This window comes from Mauremys mutica, chromosome 4 (assembly GCF_020497125.1).
Source record: "Mauremys mutica isolate MM-2020 ecotype Southern chromosome 4, ASM2049712v1, whole genome shotgun sequence".
Taxonomy (NCBI): Eukaryota; Metazoa; Chordata; order Testudines; family Geoemydidae; genus Mauremys; species Mauremys mutica.
In genome coordinates, this window is record NC_059075.1 from 62,698,773 (window position 1) to 62,714,775 (window position 16,003).

The 16,003-nt window shown below is 39.6% G+C and overlaps 1 protein-coding gene across 1 annotated transcript in view; it reads right to left on the minus strand.

The window, feature by feature from the left end:
• EHD4 (EH domain containing 4) overlaps window positions 1-16,003 on the minus strand; it is a 61,792-nt gene that overhangs the window by 13,224 nt on the left and 32,565 nt on the right. The window contains exons 4-5 of the mRNA XM_045015745.1: window positions 10,978-11,390; window positions 2,945-3,109 (exon numbers count right to left, since the gene is read on the minus strand). Of these exons, the coding sequence (XP_044871680.1) occupies window positions 2,945-3,109; window positions 10,978-11,390 (578 nt within the window). The remainder of the gene's footprint in view (window positions 1-2,944; window positions 3,110-10,977; window positions 11,391-16,003) is intronic.

Here is a 16,003-nt window from a genome sequence, read left to right on the forward strand (position 1 = left end):
GCGGTGTGCAGGAAGGGGCTGAGGGCAAGGGGTTGGGGTAGAGGAGGGGTGCAGGGTGTACGAGGGGGCTCAGGGAAGCGGGTTGGGGTGCAGGAGTGCGACAGTGGGCTCAAGACAGGGGGTTAGGGGGCTCAGGGCAGGGGGTTGGGATGTGAGGTGCAGGAGGGGTTCGGGATGCAGGCTCTGGCCCAGCACTGCTTACCTGGAATGGCTCTGGGGTGACAGCGGCACGCACAGGGGCCAGGTCAGGCTCCCTGCCTGCCTGCCCTGTCCCTGGCCCGCTCTGCTCTGGGAAGCGGCCAGCGCCATGTCCCTGCGGCCCCGGGAGGGGGCGCAGAGGGCTGAACGCGCTGCCCTTGCCTGTGGGTACCTCCCTTGAAGCTTCCATTGGCCGCGATTCCCCATTCCTGGCCAATGGGCGCTTCGGGGGAGGTACCTACAGGCAAGAGCAGCATGTGGAACCCTCTGTCCCCCCTCCCCCAGGGGCCGCAGGGACATGGTGCCGGCCGCTTCCCGGAGTGGGGCCCATGGCGCCACATGGTGGCAATCCCGCAGGCCGTATCCAAAGCCCTGAGGGGACAGATCCAGCCTGCAGATCATAGTTTGTCCACCCCTGTTCTATGCACTGCAATCAGAACCTTCTAAAAAGCTGTAAGTCATGGTACTGAAAGTTCAGATCCAAGGTACTATAACCAGCTGTAGCCCTTAATAACTTTATTTCCTTCCAGTTGCTGAAGTAATGAGGTCAGAAATCTGCGCCTCCTGTTTGTCATGGTATCAGCTGGTGCTATTCATGTAGTTTCTCATAAATATTCATGCATACAGTTAGATTTGTTATCTATTATTGTTAATTTAAAAATAGTGATTAACACTTTAGATTTAGGTCCATGTCTTTACAGTCTCTTAGTATGAGAAGTATACCAGTTCTATTGGTACTCATTTAAACATATCTGGTACCAGAAAGAAGGCTGACCTATTAAAATAAGAAAAATTGGCTTTTAAAATGGCGCCCATCTTGCTGTGGCTAGATCTCGATAACTGAGTTAACATTTGAAGTGTCTTGGGGACACTTGCTGAGGGAGGTACACCATGTCATGCGCTTGGGAGGAATAGGGGTGAAATCCTGGTCCTATCCAAGGCAATAGCAAAACTCCCATTTACTTCAGTAGGGCCAAGATTTCAGTCTAGGAGTCTAGATTTCAACCTACGAACAGTAGTTTTCCACTATAACTTTCCCCTTTCCCCCTGGCAGCCTCAGCCACCTGTTAAACACTGATAAATTGCTTTGACAAATCATGGCTAACTCAGGGCTTCCTTGCTCCACAGAACTCTGGAGTCTAGTGGTTCTGACTCATTTCTTAAAAAGCATGTGCACACAAAATGAATTATACACTTGTAAGCTGGCAAGACCAAAAGACTATTGTTTTCCTTTAAATCAAGCTATTTGGCTGGAATTCATTCATTATTACCTGCTACAAAGGCTGTACTGATGAGTTTAGTTTCAGGAAGCAAAGATCAAGACCACAACTCAGTCTGCTAGCCACACTGTTCTTTCCTTATCATGAACGTGTGTGAGAAATCGCTTGTCACAACTTTGCTGCCATCTGCTGCTGAGACTTAGGAAAATACACCAGTCATTTTTCAAATACTAAGCCCTCAATGAAGAGTTCGTTTTAGTAACAAGCCTGTCTCAAGTGTTCTACTTTATTTACCTGTTTCCAAACTTCACCATCAATGACTGCCTAGCAAAAAGGAGATTATACTCTTCTGCTTTTCTTTATATAAATCCTTCCTTAAAGTCTACCTTTTCAAGCAGTCACCGCTCCCTCCTGATTAATTATTCCTATAGCGTCTAACTCCTGAACTATGTCTTGAGTTTTTCTTGTTTTACTGCTCATACAACTTGCTGGTTTCTAAATTAACTGCAACCACTCAGGAAAGAGACCTGAACATCATTGTGGACAGCTCAATAAAAACCTCTGCTCAATTCATAGTAGTTGTCAAAAAAAGCAAACAAAACTGTTAGGGTGTATAAAGGATTAGGATAGAAAACCATTCTGAAAATATTATGCTGCCATGACATACATCAATGGTCCACCTTCATTTGGAATACCATGCTCTCTTCTGGTCACCCTATCTTAAACACAGATATAGCAGAAATTGAAGAGATCTCAGAGGTGCATGGTGAAAATGATTAGAGGACATGAAAAGATATGAATAGGGACTGAAATGAATGGGACTGTTTAGATAAGATAGGAGACAAGGAGAAACACAAGAGTTATACAAAATACTGAATGGTACAAAGAAGGTAACATATAAATATGAGTGCCTAATTTATGTTAACATATAAATAAAAGAGAAAGAGGACAGTCTATAAAACTGAAAGGCAGTACGTTTAAAAGTGATAGAAGGGGTTTTTTTTTAATTTTTTTTTGTATGCAATGCATAATTAACTTGTAGAACTCACTGCCATAAGAAACCATTGAGACCAACAACATAGTAGGATTAAAAAAAATTATCAGACATGTATATGGAAATGAACATCCACAGTTACATTTAGTAGGATTTTTTAAAATAATGGCTCTAAACCTGTAATTTCAGGGAACAAACCAACCACTAGTTTATTCCATAACTGTCTACAGGGACAAGATACTGAACTAGATGAAATACTGGTTTGATTGCTATATGTCATGTTATGAGTTTAGGATACTTTTTTCTGAGGAATTAATCCATTGATTTCATTATTGTGATCCTAACATGCTAATCTAGTGTGGGACACAACAGTCAGTTTTCAATCATGATCACTTTCTTGCCACTGCCTGCAGAACCCACACTGTTGAGAGCATTATGGGAGACACTTTTGTGTTCCTACATTTGCCAGGCTTGTCAGAAGTCACTGTTTAATAGTCAGGGTACAACTGCATTTTGGTTTGAGTTAATGTACCTGCATTTTCTTGACCTCTGGGAAGTCCCCAGGTGAGATATGGTGCTCTCGTTGCAGTTGGACATAGATTTCAGGTAAACTGCTGATCAGCTCCCTCTTCTTGTTCTCTTTTCCAAATACAGATGGCATTTCCTTCTTTAGATGGCTGATAATATAAGCATGAACCTAGAAGAAATGGATGAGGGTTGGCGTTATTATGTAGAATGAAAAATCCATGCCAGTATTCCTCCTTCTAGCTATAAAAGGAAATGTGAAAGATGAGTTGGGTATTAACACATCTTAAGGACAACGTACATTGACTATGGTTTATTGAGAAATACATTAAAATAGACAAACTGCTGATAAGAACATAAGAACGGCCGTATTGGGTCAGACCAAAGGTCCATGCAGCCCAGGATCCTGTCTACCAAAGTGGCCAATGCCAGGTGCCCCAGAGGGAGTGAACCTAACAGGTAATGATCAAGTGATCTCTCTCCTGCCATCCATCACCACCCTCTGACAAACAGAGGCTAGGGACACCATTCCTTACCCATCCTGACTAATAGCCATTAATGGAATTAACCTCCATGAATTTATCTAGTTCTCTTTTAAACCCTGTTATAGTCCTAGCCTTCACAGCCTCCTCAGGCAAGGAGTTCCACAAGTTGACTGTGCACTGTGTGAAGAAGAACTTCCTTTTATTTGTTTTAAACCTACTACCCATTAATTTTATTTGGTGGCCCCTAGTTCTTATATTATGGGAACAAGTAAATAACTTTTCCTTATTCACTTTCTCCACATCACTCATGATTTTATATACCTCTATCATATCCCCCTTAGTCTCCTCTTTTCCCAAGCTGAAAAGTCCTAGCCTCTTTAATCTCTCCTCATATGGGACCCATTCCAAACCCCTAATCATTTTTGTTGCCCTCCTCTGAACCTTTTCTAATGCCAGTATATCTTTTTTGAGATGAGGAGACCACAGCTATATGCAGTATTCAAGATGTGGGCGTACCATGGATTTATATAAGGGCAATAAGATATTCTCCGTCTTATTCTCTATCCCCTTTTTAATTATTCCTAACATCCTGTTTGCTTCTTTTTTTTTTTAACCCCCGCTGCACACTGCATGGACGTCTTCAGAGAACTAGTCATGATGACTCCAAGGTCTTTTTCCTGATTAGTTATAGCTAAATTAGCCCCCATCATACTGTATGTATAGTTTGGGTTATTTTTTCCAATGTGCATTACTTTACATTTATCCATATTAAATTTCATTTGCCATTTTCTTACCCACTTAGTTTTGTGAGATCTTTTTGAAGTTCTTCACAGTCTGCTTTGGTCCTAACTATCTTGAGCAGTTCAGTATCATCTGCAAACTTTGCCACCTCGCTTTTTACACCTTTCTCCAGATCATTTATGAATAAGTTGAATAGGATTGGTCCGAGGACTGACCCTTGGGAACACCACAAGTTACCCCTCTCCAGTCTGAAAATTTACCATTTATTCCTATATTTTGTTCCCTGTCTTTTAACCAGTTCTCAATCCATGAAAGGATCTTCCCTCTTATCCCATGACAACTTAATTTACATAAGAGCCTTCCGTGAGGGACCTTCTCAAAGGCTTTCTGGAAATCTAAGTACACTGTATCCACTGGATCCCCCTTGTCTACGTGTTTGTTGACCCCTTCAAAGAACTCTAATAGATTAGTAACACATGATTTCCCTTTACAGAAACCATGTTGACTTTTGCCCAACAATTTATGTTCATCTATGTGCCTGACAATTTTGTTCTTTACGATTGTTTCAATTAATTTGCCTGGTACTGACATTAGACTTACCGGTCTGTAATTGCCAGGATCACCTCTAGAGCCCTTTTTAAATATTAGCATTACATTAGCTATCTTCCAATCATTGGGTACAAAAGCTGATTTAAAGGATCTGAAGAGGCCCTTGAGATGTAGGCGCATTTCATGCAGCTCCTACTTTGGGTTTCCAGAAATATAAGTTAACCAGCATTCGTTGCTGATGGGTTTTTGTAAAATAAGCAGGTGTTCTTTAAATTGTCACCCAAAAATGCTTGAAAAATTGAGTGCACCTATTGAGAAGCACAGCATGACATTCTGTCAGTGCCAACAATGAGAGTGAAAGCAGCATAGAAGAATTAGGCCATGATCCTGCAACAAAGGTATGGGTGGGTGTCACCTGTGCCTACACAGAGACCCACTTTTAAGTTTAATTGAAACAACTACATCTGCCTTGCCAAATAAATTATTTTGGGAAGAGAGAGAGAGAGAGAGAAAAAAAAAGTCCCACAAGCAATCTAAGCAATGTCAAGTGATAGGATAATGTAAGTGGAGTAAGTGACTCAATAGGAATGTGCATCACTACAGAAGAGGGAGTGCATGGTTTCTATATTTAGGCAACCACAAAAAGATGACAGAGCATGCATCATACTGTAATAACAGTATACCTTGATTGCCTTATGAAGCATGAGGGGGGGGAAGCAGAATTATTCCAGCATCAGGAAAAATATTTCTTTAGTATGAATCCTAAAATGTGTGGCTGCTTACATAGCTCACTTGGCCTCTGATCCTACATGACCAATTAAGTCAATGAAACCGCTCGCAGTGTGTAGAGTTAAGCATGTGTCAAAATCTTTTCAGCATTGAGGCCTTACCTTGTAAAAATGTTTTTTTTTAAATATATGCATAGATGCAATACACACACACATACAAGCAATTCTACAAAGAAAAAATTCAAATGATTTTTCACCAAAACTTAGAAATTCTTTTGAAATAATTATTTAACATTTTGATATATTTAAAAAAGTTAGCACCGAGGGAGGTGAGGGGAACGGTGGGAGTGAAAAGCAGCAGAGAGTAGCAGTAGAGAGAACATAGGCATGCAAACACCACGGTGATAAGCACAGTACAAATACCTACATAGATACTACAGAACATGTTTTACAGCATTCTATACAAAAGTAACCTGTGAAGGAAAGAAATATGTTTGTACCCCTTCAGGCTTCTAGAGGAGACTTGAAAGGATTCTCCCACTCTCCCTGCCCCCATTGTTTGCTTGAGAGTTCTATTGTCAGCTGAAGACCTAGAGCTGGAATGACTTCAACTGCCAAGAAACAGAAACCTTGAACAACTGAGAAGGGTTTTTAATCAGACTGTATAAGACGTGTGTGTTAGTTAATATCGATTTAATTCAAACTTCATGTAGACACTTGGGAAAAAGCGCTTTATGCTAAGATTCAGTCAGCACTGCCCCTTTGACTGAGAGCTGAGAAAGCTCCAACTCTAATTCTTTGGCCCTCCAACTAAAAACAGAAACAAGACGACTTGATATTCCCGAGTTCTAAGAGTTCTTGGTAGCCCACTTTTGGTATAACTGCTTTAGTTGCAAGATTTACGTGTGTACGCATGTATGTGTACTAATGAATTTTTCTTAAAAGGTTGATTTTTGGTCCATATGACAAAGACATTATAGAAATGGACCTAAAAACAAACTGAAAACCAAATATTCATGCATGGAACATCTCCTCTTGTTTTATAACAAATGTAACCTTGCAATCATCGAGAAAAAGTCACTTCACCCATAGCCTAGACGATTGCATGGAATCCCTTCGCACCAAAACAGATGAGACACAGGTGGCATCATCTGTAGAGGAAAGGGGTGTGTGTGTGTTGAGGATGACAAGGTTCAAAAGTGAAGAACCTAGATGCACTGGAAAGTGTCCAAGAAGATAGCCATGTCTCATTTGATTCCAGTGTAAGAATCAAGAGTTCTGAAACGGTTAGTTTTCTTGTTTAAAAAACACACCAAAAACCTTGCAACTGGCAGATCAATTATACACTTGGGATGTAGGCCCAGAACATTCACATTCTAGGGATTCCAAATGAGAATTAGATACCTGACTGAATTAGCAGAAAAGACTAAACATGACCTTTTAGGTTTTAGAAGTCTGACAAACTGAACATTGCTTATAAAATTCCTATTATCCTATAAATGTATCACTGCAGAGAACACCATGATTGTTACATTCTCACATAGGTGAAACCTATTTCTTATTGTAATGAGGAAGAAAAGAGTTAGTGTATGAATGTTCATAATGTGTATATTTCAATAATTTAAACCAGTGTGCCGTTATTGAGAAAGACACTGATACAAGGAATACTAATGCTGAAATACCATACGTCTCTAAGTACGTGATAAATGACAATTGCAAGAATACCAGTGGATGGAGAACAATAATGAAGAATTGGAGGAATACTGCTGGGGTTGTATTTGAAATATTTTTGCTCCTTTGGCTTCATTTTGGTCATCTTAAATGTGATTAATTCACTATTCCCTCAAGATCTAATGGAACGATCATTACAGTCAAAGTCTGTGGACAGCTACTGCAGTCCTCTAATCACTGACAGACCATATACATATCAATGTTGCTCCTACACATAAAAACAATAAATCAAACAAAAAACACTATATATATTTGTTTTCACACACATTTGTGTTTAAATTTTTGCACAAATGGAGGAATGGAGAAAAAATTAAAATGACAACTTTCGGTATACAAATTCTAGATTTGCAGGAAGGGAGATGTATGGGTAATGCACACTTCTAACACAATGCCAATTAATAACAGCCCTACAGGATTTAATAGATTTATATATGTATAAAGCATCTAGAAAAAATATGGAACTGCAAGTTTGAAAGGCACAATTACTACAATCCTGCACTTTTATTCCAACTGATTACAATTCCGTAAATATCACACAGGTTTTATAATATAAGAATGTTTTCCATCTTCAAAATATTTTATAACTAATACCTAACACCCTTGTGGCTCTGAAGTGATACTAGAAAGGAATGATAAGATAAGATAAGAAAGGAATCATAAGAACTTGACAGTGAGATGGGAATTCACTTGTTTTATTTTTAGATATGTTATGAGTTTCAGAACAGACTGGGAAGGTGTTGCGGGTGTCTGGAGAAATGGACCAAGATAAAATACTTCATAATGATTTTGTTCAAAGAAGAGTGTGCAGCTCTGTATAAAATTGTGTTTCAGAATGACAGCTATTTTAAGATCAGCTAGGACGGAGACATATTACACTGCTGTTGCTTAGATAAGCAGCTGACTTCCCTTTCCATGGCTGTCAATTGAGTACATTCAATGAACACTAATTTCACTTAAAAAAAATTCAACTTCATCCATTTTTATTTTGTATTTAAAACAGGATTTCTGTTGATTAAGAGTCATCTGCTCCTGATGCTTCTCAGTCATCACAGTCAATTACTTTGAAAGGGATTAGTATGCCAATAAGATTGATGAAATCAGATGAGAACTGCAGGAAGGACAGATTAACTTTTAAGAAACAAATATTAATAGAAACATGATATCAAAATGGAATTTTAAATAATGATTGACAATTGTTTCTAATATTTTTTTCAAAATATTCCAGGCAATATCAGTAGTTCTAGTTCCCAGTTTTCCACATTACTAACTCATTTCGCTAAGGGCTGCCTACTCAGGAAAGTTTTACTGTATAGTCAATTAACCCATAGAGTTAAGCTGGCATAACACCCCCTACATAGAAATTCTTATTCCAGTGTAAGAGTGGCTTTTTCTTTGGTTTAGTTTCCCAAGTGACAAACTGATAAAAGGCCCTCAGATACTGTAATAAGAATGTTTACACAGGATGTTAGACCAGTGTAACTATATTATAGGTTAAAACTCACACCTTAGCCTACACAGGTATAATTTACCCATGCAGACAAGCCCCAAAATACTATCATCTGCATTTGTATGTCACAGAAATCTTTAGTAAGTAGCAAATTTCTTCTACAATAGCTTCAAAGTTATTTGATTTTTCTTCCTTCCGATTTTTCGGCAAAAAACGTTTTCATATCATTTGCCTGCTGAGATTTAGAAAAGGAAAGGTGCTAATTATTAAACATTCCCTAGGGCTTTGCAGAAGAACAGAATATCAGAGTACTTTTGCTAGTATTCTATCTAGAACTTTAATACTATACAATAAAGGAAGTCTACTAAGGAAGAGAAGGAAGTATTTAGAGGAAACCATTTAAAAAACATAGCAATTGAAGTTTATCCAGGTTGGGCCTAGACAGGAAAGGACAGCAGAAGCTAGTGTCATTAAGTAGGGATTTTGAAGACTAGTGTAAGTACCAGTAATAATCAGAAAGCTTTAAAATTATAAACAAGCTATCTGGTGATGATTCCAAGAGCTTTACAAATAAGATGCTAGTTTCAAGGATAATTAGAGGCCTAACAAAACATTAAGTACACACTTTCAATAGGCAATCTAAATAAAAATCAAATACTGCCAAGCCTAGATATATGGACACAAATCAAGTAACTACTGCAAGGAGCAGTTATCTGATTAGCACATGCAAATACTATTTTCCATAGTTTAAAACAGAGGACAATGTTGGTAGGGCATTTGCCCTGAATGGACCTCTTAGAATCTTAGAGCTCATTTCCTCCCAGGTCTGCCAGAGACTAGGATTCCTTCTGGAAATGATGCAAAGCCCACCTTTAGCTGAGTGTGTGGGAGATGATGGGTTGGAAATACAGAAGGTTTAATCAGGGGATATTACTTTTATCGTTGGGTTGGCTTGCAAAACAGTGATATACAGGCAGTTCTGTTAAGTAAATGAATTATTTTTAAGTTTCAATATGGCAGTATTACTCCTTTTAATAGATGTGAAGTGCCAAAGCGGAGTGTGGGTGTGTGTGTGGTATTAAAAAAAAAAATCAAAATACATTTTGATTATGGAGAAGTTACTTCCCATCGGCAATATGTTGGTTGGCCATGATCTAGTACAAATGCTGTGTGCTGCCATGTGTGTGAGAGGAAGTAAGTGTCTGGGTCTGAACTGTGATCTTTGATCCAGGAATTGCAAGTGCTGTGAAGGTGGTACACTTGGTATTTTGGTGAAGGGGGCATCCTGTTTTGCTCAGTCATCAGCTGCGAGGCAGAGCAGCTGTTGATGAGATCCAAGGAGTACATACGAATGGCCCTACTGGATCAGACCATATGGTCCATCTGAACCAGTATCCTGTATGTGACAGTGGGTAGTGCCAGATGCTTCTGTCCATTGGAGGTTGAGAGATTCGTGCAGCACAGTCGCATCCTTCACCATTTTGACTAATAGTCATTGATGGACCTATCCTCCATAAGCCTACCTAATTCTTTTTTGAACAGTTATAGTTTTGGCTTTCACAACATCCCATGACAATGAGTTCCACAGGTTGACTGTGCATTGTGCTTAGAAGTATTTATTTTGTTTGTTTTAAACCTGCTGCCTATTAATTTCATTTGGTGACCCCTAGTTCTTGAGTTATGTGAAGGAGTAAATAATACTTCCTATTCATTTTCTCCACATTATTCATGACTTTACAGAGCTCTATCATACCCCCCCACCTTAGTTATGTTAGTAGTATGAAGTTCTCCTTACTAGAAAGAGGAGATATCTTAGAAGATTTCAAGTCTCCTTCAAAAGGCAGAGAGAGTAACATCCTAAAACGCAAAAAGAACAGGAGTACTTGTGGCACTTTAGAGACTAACAAATTTATTTGAGCATAAGCTTTCGTGGGCTAGAGCCTACTTCATCAGATGCATGCAGTGGAAAATACAGTACATGCATCTGATGAAGTGGGCTCTAGCCCACGAAAGCTTAAGCTCAAATAAATTTGTTAGTCTCTAAGGTGCCACAAGTACTCCTGGTTTTTTTTGCGGATACAGACTAACACGGCTGCTACTCTGAATCCTAAAACACAGTACTTTTCCTTCTATGGCCATCTAAAAGGGTCCACTGATTGGCTCACCACATTACTGTCCAGCTCAATACATAATTTAACAATAATTTTTCCTTTAACTTTGTTAGCTGAATGCATTTTCCAGAAAACACCTTGTTTCTGGGTGGGGAGGGAAAGACATAAGAGGAGAGAGTAAGAATGAATGAAACAAACGTAGAAGAGATTGGTCATTGAAAATAAAGTTGGCTCTATTCCTGTCTTACCTTTGCAAGTCTTGCCCTCTTGATGAGATCATTGAGTTTCCGCACAGCTGCCTTCTGTGGGAGACTCTGAATGTCTCGGAAGAGATCCTGGGCTTCCACCTCAAAGAGCCTGCGGTTCTCTGTGTTTTGTAGAGGCTGGGCCCAAAAAGAACCAATGTAGACTCGCAACACCTCTGGAGTGTTAATCACCTTTCCCAGGGACCACATGAGTGCACCATAGACCCTCATCAACTGCTGGGTGTCCACCTGGTCAGCCTTGTTCAGCACCACTCGAATCTTGTCATCCTGGCCACGGAATGATTTAATAGCCTCCGAGAACTCATCAGAAATATCCAGCTTATGGGCATCAAAGAGGAGGATGATGCGGTCAACCCGCTCAGCAAACCACTGGAGGACCTGGCAGAAGTCATAGCCTGAAGAGAGAGAATACAGCATTGGATGTCACTAAATTGATAACTCTTTATTAAGGATTGTTTAAAGGACTGGCTTATAACCCAGCAGTAGCAGTGTGACTTCTAAACTCAATTCCTAACGCTGGTGTCTCAGTCCTTAGATTGGCAGCAGACTGGGTATACCAGGGGTTCTCAAACTGGGTGTTGGGACCCCTCAGGGGGTCACAAATTATTACATGGGGGGGTCACGAGCTGTCAACCTCCACCCCAAACCCCACTTTGCCTCCAGCATTTATAATGGTGTTATATGTTAAGAACACTTTTTTGTATATTTAAGGGGGGGGGTCGCACTCAGAGGCTTGCTACGTGAAAGGGGTCACCAGTACAAAAGTCTGAGAACCCCGGAGGTACACTCTAGGAATAAAGGACTGCACTGTAACACTCCACAGCCCATTAAGCAGCCCAAGTCACAATAATTTTATCCATTCCAATGATGGCTTTAATGAGAGGGTGGGTTACAGTGAAGAAAAATGAGTCCTGATCTTTAAGACTATCTGGGACACAGAACAAAAGGAAGTTTAAAGCAAAAACTATTGTAAAAGTCTGCTTGCACAGTTTACAACTCTTGTTGACTGCCTTGCAACAACCTAACTCACTGTCATATTACAAACAGTACTTCAGGAACTCCTCTGGGAATGACACACAGTCTACAGAAGGCGTAATCAGTTTGTGAAATGACACTGAGTTTGTTCTGAGTGACTCACCTTACTTGAATGAGGAACAGGTGAACTAGAAGCCAGTTTTCCATCCCTATCCATCCTCTAATATGAAAAATTACTCTGAAGGACAGTCAGAATGCAAGGATAGTGGTGAGGAAACCTGAACAGAATCCAGAATTCAGCACCCAACAGCATTCACCTTTAATCATTGGCAATGTAGGAAGCTCACCATTAAACTCTAATTTTACATCTTCAGACATTTCACAGTATTGAATGCTTCTTTTACATTTACTTATGAATACAGTCATCATCCAGACATTATGTATCCCTTCTGCATAGATAAGCAAAAGGTCCTTACCTTTTACTGTGTTATTGTCCCCTGTTCTCCATATTACTAATTTCTTATCTCCATGAAGCAGGTAACACAAAGAGGGAAGAGGGTACCCATCCTAAAATCATTTAATTCTCCCTGAAATAATGCCTGCTTAGTCAAGAAAATTCACAGCCACATCCTAGATGAAGCTGTTTGCCAGCTGTTAAAAACTTCAGTAAATAATCACAAGAAAAATAAACCCCATGAAGAAAAATAAGTTTACTGAATCATTAGCAGTTATGCTTTCAAGATGCCTGCTGTGAGCAGTCAACCCTCCAATGCTTTCCAATAGGAAATTGGCTAGAGGCAGTGTCTAGGAACTCAAAGATATACATGAAAACATTTCAGTGCCAGATTTTGCCATAAAGCACATCGCTGTAGCACCAGTGGGCAGAGGCTGGCCTTAAGTCATTTTATTTAAACCATTAAATTTGACAAGTACATAGTATGTGAAACCAAAAATTAGAAGCTCTAAGTATATTACTTAAAATCTTCCCAATTTTTGCCCTCAAGTCTAACTCCATTACAAATCCAGCATATTCATGCCAAATAAGATGGCAAGACTATGCTAAGAAATCTTTACTGAGCTCAAAGCAGATTCAGGTCAGATTCATTAAACGGTTTTTAAAAAAAAAAAAGCAGCAAATGCTACACCTCCCATTAAGAGAATTGCTTAGCAAGGAATAAAAAATCCAATCCCTTTCCCGGTTACTCAGTCTCTTTTTTCTTACGTTTTTTCTTAAGAGCAGTTCAGGAGGAGGAGAACAAAAGCCAACAGAAAAAAAGAACATGAACAAGACAAATCCAAAAGATAATTCTTGTTACCCCAAGGTGTAACATTTAATCCAAAAATATTTGATTATTTATCAGTGTTCTTTATGAAAACTATAGAAATAATAGTCAAAAGTGAGGAAAAAACCTACAACACACAAACCACTTCAATCTGCAACACGAATTTCCTGTCTGAAGGATAAAATTAGTATTGGAGAGGGAGAACCACTCCTGGGTTAGGCAGAACGCCAAACTACCCAAAAATATGAATTATATATCACCCACCCTAATCTGAAACATGTAGCAGCTTGGTTTGGATTTTTATTAGTTTGGAAGAAAAATAATATTAAGTTATGCATTTAAATCCAAACATAATGATGCAAACTAGTGTATTTAAAATAGACATTTTTAATAAAATTTAAGTTCTGCAGAGTTGACTAAGTGAACCAATCCCTGTTGTTAAAGGGTTGGTTGAAAATTTTCCATCAAAACTGTTTTTCAACAGAAAACTGAGTACTGAATTAAATGAACATTGGTGGAAAGTGTTTTCTGTCCCCAGAAAACTTCAACTTTGAGTTTTTGGTGAAAAAACATTTAGCCTTTCAGTTTTTCAATGAAAATAATTTTCATTTTCTGTGGAAAATAAACCCATTTTCTGACCATCTCTAGCAGTTATATGACTTTGGTATAACCATAGTAGAAATCTCAGCCATGGTTAAACATTTCAGCCAAATATTTCTAGCACTTTTTATTTCTCTGATATTTCACTGAGGCCAAGTTAACTATCTTGGTTTATGTGAATTATTGTAGTATGCCCACAAACAGTACTTGCTCCAGCCATTGCCACAATGTGCAGGTGGAGCACACATCCCATAATTCAATTACAGTCTGTCTTTAACCAGTTCCTCAGAAACTCCATAGCTAATCAAATACTTTTGTGTGACATCCATAGTTCTGGGTCTTCTAACCCTTCTCTTAACTTCCATTTCTAAGATTAACACAGTTTCTTATATATTCTTCTGGTCTTCTTTACATATGCCCAAACCATCTAAGCCTGGATTCCCATAGCTTTTCTATAATTGATACCACCTTCACATTTCCCCTAATTCATTTGTTCCAAACATGGTCCAACATTGTAACTTACAGCATCTATTTTACCATTGTCATTTCCACTGTATTCAAGATCTGCTCCGGTCTCTTCCTTAGTGCCCGGCATTCAGTCAAACAAAAGTACTGGCCTAATCACCATCTTGAAGATCTTACTTTTTAATGTAACAGGCATTCTCATATTGCAGCTCACTTCCCTCACTTATCTCCATTTAGTCTATGCCTTTCCTTTTCTACTTATAAGTTCATCACCGAGTTCACCGTTATCCTGTACTATCACACCTAGGTACTTGAACTTCTGTATCTCTGGTAATGGCTGGCCCCCTAGACTTACAGTCCCGTTGTCTTCCTACAAGGTATCAGCAAATCTACAGACTATATACTCTGTTTTTCTGCCAATTTTCATGCCATTTCTTTCAAGTACACACCTCCGTCCCTCTAAATCTTCTTCCATTTCCTATTTATTCTCCCGCATGAGCATGACATTGTCTGCAAAAAACATGCACCATGGTGCCACACTTTGGATGTTTTCTGTAACTGCATTGAACACCAATGTAAACACAAAGGGGTTTAATATCAAGCCTCAATATACTCTGATTCTTACTAAAGACCATTCAGTTTCTCCATTTGGTTTTCTGGCTGTGATAACTAGGGCCCTACCAAATTCAGGGTCCACTTTGGTCAATTTCATGATCGTAGGATTTTTAAAATCGTAAATTTCATGATTTCAGCTATTTAAATCCAAAATTTCACAGTGTTGTAATTGTAGAGGTCCTGACCCAAAAAGGAGTTGTGGGAAGTCGCAAGTTTATTGGGGGGGTGGGGTGCGATACTGCTACCCTGACTTCTGCACAGCTGCTGGCGGCGGTGCTGCCTTCAAAGTTGGGCAGCTAGAGAGTGGCGGCTACTGGCCGGGAGCCCAGCTCTGAAGGCAGCACAGTCACCAGCAGCAGAGCAGAAGTAAGGATGACATGGTATGATATTGCCACCCTTACTTGTGCACTGCTGCTGGCACGGCACTGCCTTCAGAGCTGGGCGCCTGGCTAAAAGCCGCTGTTCTCCAGCTATCCAGATCTGAAGGCAGTGCAGAAGTGAGAGTGGCAGTACCACGACCCCCATAAAATAACCTTGCGACCCCCCTGCAACTCTCTTTTGGGTCAGGACTCCCAATTTGAGAAACGCTGGTCTCCCCTGTGAAATCTGTATAGTATAGTGTAAAAGCACACAAAAGACCAGATTTCACGGTGGCAGACCAGATTCCACAGTCTGACACGCGTTTTTCATGGCCCTAGCTCTATATTATTGCAACAACGGGGCAATGAGTGTGTCAGGCCTGATGTCAGTTACGGGGGGGGGCGGTGTCTCTCTGCTACGTAGCCTTAAAGGGCTTCTGGGTCACGATCACCTTAAAGATATTAAACTTTTTGTGAGTTGCCCTGTATAAGACATAGTACTATTTACAATTAAACATTCTCGCAATTACACTTTTTAAAAAATATGGGCTAGGTTCAGCATTTTTCCTGTTGCCTTTCCTGTTTCTCCTGTTACTTCAAACACTTGTTTGGTAATTACTTTACAATTAGGGTAAAAGCACACAAAAGACCAAATTTCATGGTCCATGACGTGTTTTTCATGGACGTGAATTTGGTAGGGCCCTAGTGATA